Source organism: Vollenhovia emeryi, unplaced genomic scaffold, assembly GCF_000949405.1.
Source record: "Vollenhovia emeryi isolate VEMERY1.0 unplaced genomic scaffold, V.emery_V1.0 DF945650.1, whole genome shotgun sequence".
NCBI lineage: Eukaryota > Metazoa > Arthropoda > Insecta > Hymenoptera > Formicidae > Vollenhovia > Vollenhovia emeryi.
Window position 1 is genome coordinate 1 of NW_011960716.1, and position 2,120 is coordinate 2,120.

The 2,120-nt window shown below is 42.9% G+C and overlaps 1 protein-coding gene across 1 annotated transcript; it reads left to right on the forward strand.

Moving 5' to 3' along the window:
- Positions 1-44: 44 nt before the first annotated feature.
- On the forward strand, positions 45-1,622 carry LOC105560908 (the record flags this gene model as incomplete). The annotated part of the gene is made up of 2 exons (XM_012010422.1): positions 45-268; positions 456-1,622. Coding segments are annotated over 2 exons (1,391 nt in total), but the record flags the coding sequence as incomplete, so codon positions are not given.
- Positions 1,623-2,120: the final 498 nt, after the last annotated feature.

Genomic DNA, 2,120 nt, shown 5'->3' on the forward strand with positions numbered 1-2,120 from the left:
GGACGTATCGATAAATATTATTAACGTAAACATTATTCGCATAGAGTGCAATGTGACCGCGGGTGCGTACAGCAACGACAAGCGCGTGCATACGATACACGAGTTTTCGCCGAGCGTTCCGCCGGAATATAAGATATCGGAAATACCTGCACAGATCATTTATCTTCCGATCGTCGTACGGAGCATTACGGATCTGACGATTCGTATTGTGGATCAGAACGGTCAACTGCTCGATTTTCGCGGGGAAGAGATCACCGTCAGATTACATGTGCGGAGAAGGCAACGATAACGGGAGATGCTAGTGTTGAACGAAGTGGAACAGGCGAAAAGTTTTATCAAAGAAAAACAAATCCTATCGTCCGATAAAAAGAAACTCACTGCGCCGAACATTGAATTTTTGAAATCATTAGGCTTCAAAGTACGAAATGGCTGATATCTTGAATATTGGACGCTAGCCGATCTTTGACAATAGCATTGTCAAAATTGAGACTCATACATACAATCCGTATGCCAATACGACGTTTGGGCATAGCGATGAGATAAGGATACCCATACAACAACAGGATTTGTACACGTTACCGTGTGAAAGCTTTCTCTACATCGAAGAAAAATTGAAGAAGAAGAACAATGATGCGGAGAATTTTCTCGCAAATAATTGCGTGGCATTTATGTTTGACGAAATTCGATACGAACTCAACGGCGTGGAGATTGATCGCATCAGAAACGCTGGAATATCCAGCACTATCAAGAGTTATGTATCGCTAACGTATGACAAATCGCAGATCTTGCGAAATGATGGATGGGACATTTTATCAACCATACCGGAAGGAGACTTTAATTTTTGCGTACCGCTCAACATGCTTTTAGGCTTTTGCGAGGATTACAAACGTGTGGTTATTAACGCTCGTCATGAATTGATTTTGATACGAGCGCGCACTGACAACAATTCTATCAAGGGAGATTCGAAGACGGAACCTGAAATTGAACTACTTAAAGTACAGTGGCGAATGCCTCACGTTATGTTGAATGAAACCAATAAACTATCTTTGCTACGAGCTTTGGAAAGCGGACGATATCTGAGTATGAGTTTCCGATCATGGGAACTGTACGAGTACCCGCTATTGCAGAGCACAACCAGACATTCATGGGCTATCAAATCTGCGACTCAATTAGAGAAACCGCGATATGTTATCTTTGGTCTGCAGACTGGCCGAAAGAATATCATGTCTGAAGATGCGAGCGTATTCGATGACTGTAATCTGACCAACGTGAAACTTTATCTCAACTCTGAATTTTATCCATATGATGACCTAAATTTAGACTTCAAAAGAAATAAATACGCTATACTTTTTGACATGTATGCACGTTTTCGTAAAACTTATTATGGATACGACTGCTATGAAACGCTTTGCACCGTAACCACATTTTTGACGAATGGACCTTTCGTAGTCATCGATTGCGCGCGACTGAACGAGTCTATCAAGAGCGCTACTGTGGATATACGCATAGAATTTGATTGCAAGGAGAATGTGCCTGCAAATACTACAGCCTACTGTCTCATCTTGCACGATCGTGTCATCGAATACTGCCCATTGTCCAATGTAGTGCGCAAAATCATGTAAATTGCAATGTTGGCAGTATTCCAATATAAGAGAGATTCATGTATCGCGATGAGGAGCAGTCTCAAAGGTGTCGTCATGACTACACCAACGTTTGTCGATCTGCAAGGTTTCGTCGTCGGCGGCCACTTTGTCGTGAAGGAGTTTGCAGCTCTCCGAGAAGGACGCGTTCTCACGCACTACATTTTCTCAAGTCAAGTACCGTGGCGACTTCTCAGCAGAGCGGAGAGACATCTAGCATCCTGGTTGGTTGCGAATCATCATGGACTACAATGGGATGATGGAATAGTTCCATACGGCAGGGCTAGAAGTTTGATTACAACGGCTGTGGTTGGTATAGAAAATGCTGGCGATTCTGAGATACCGCTTCTCGTATACGTCAAGGGACACGAAAAACGAGAATGGTTAAAGGATTTGCTGTTGGACGACGCGAGAGGAGATGTCTACATCGAAACTATTGACGCTGACTACGAGGATATACAATCTCTCAATAAATTAGAT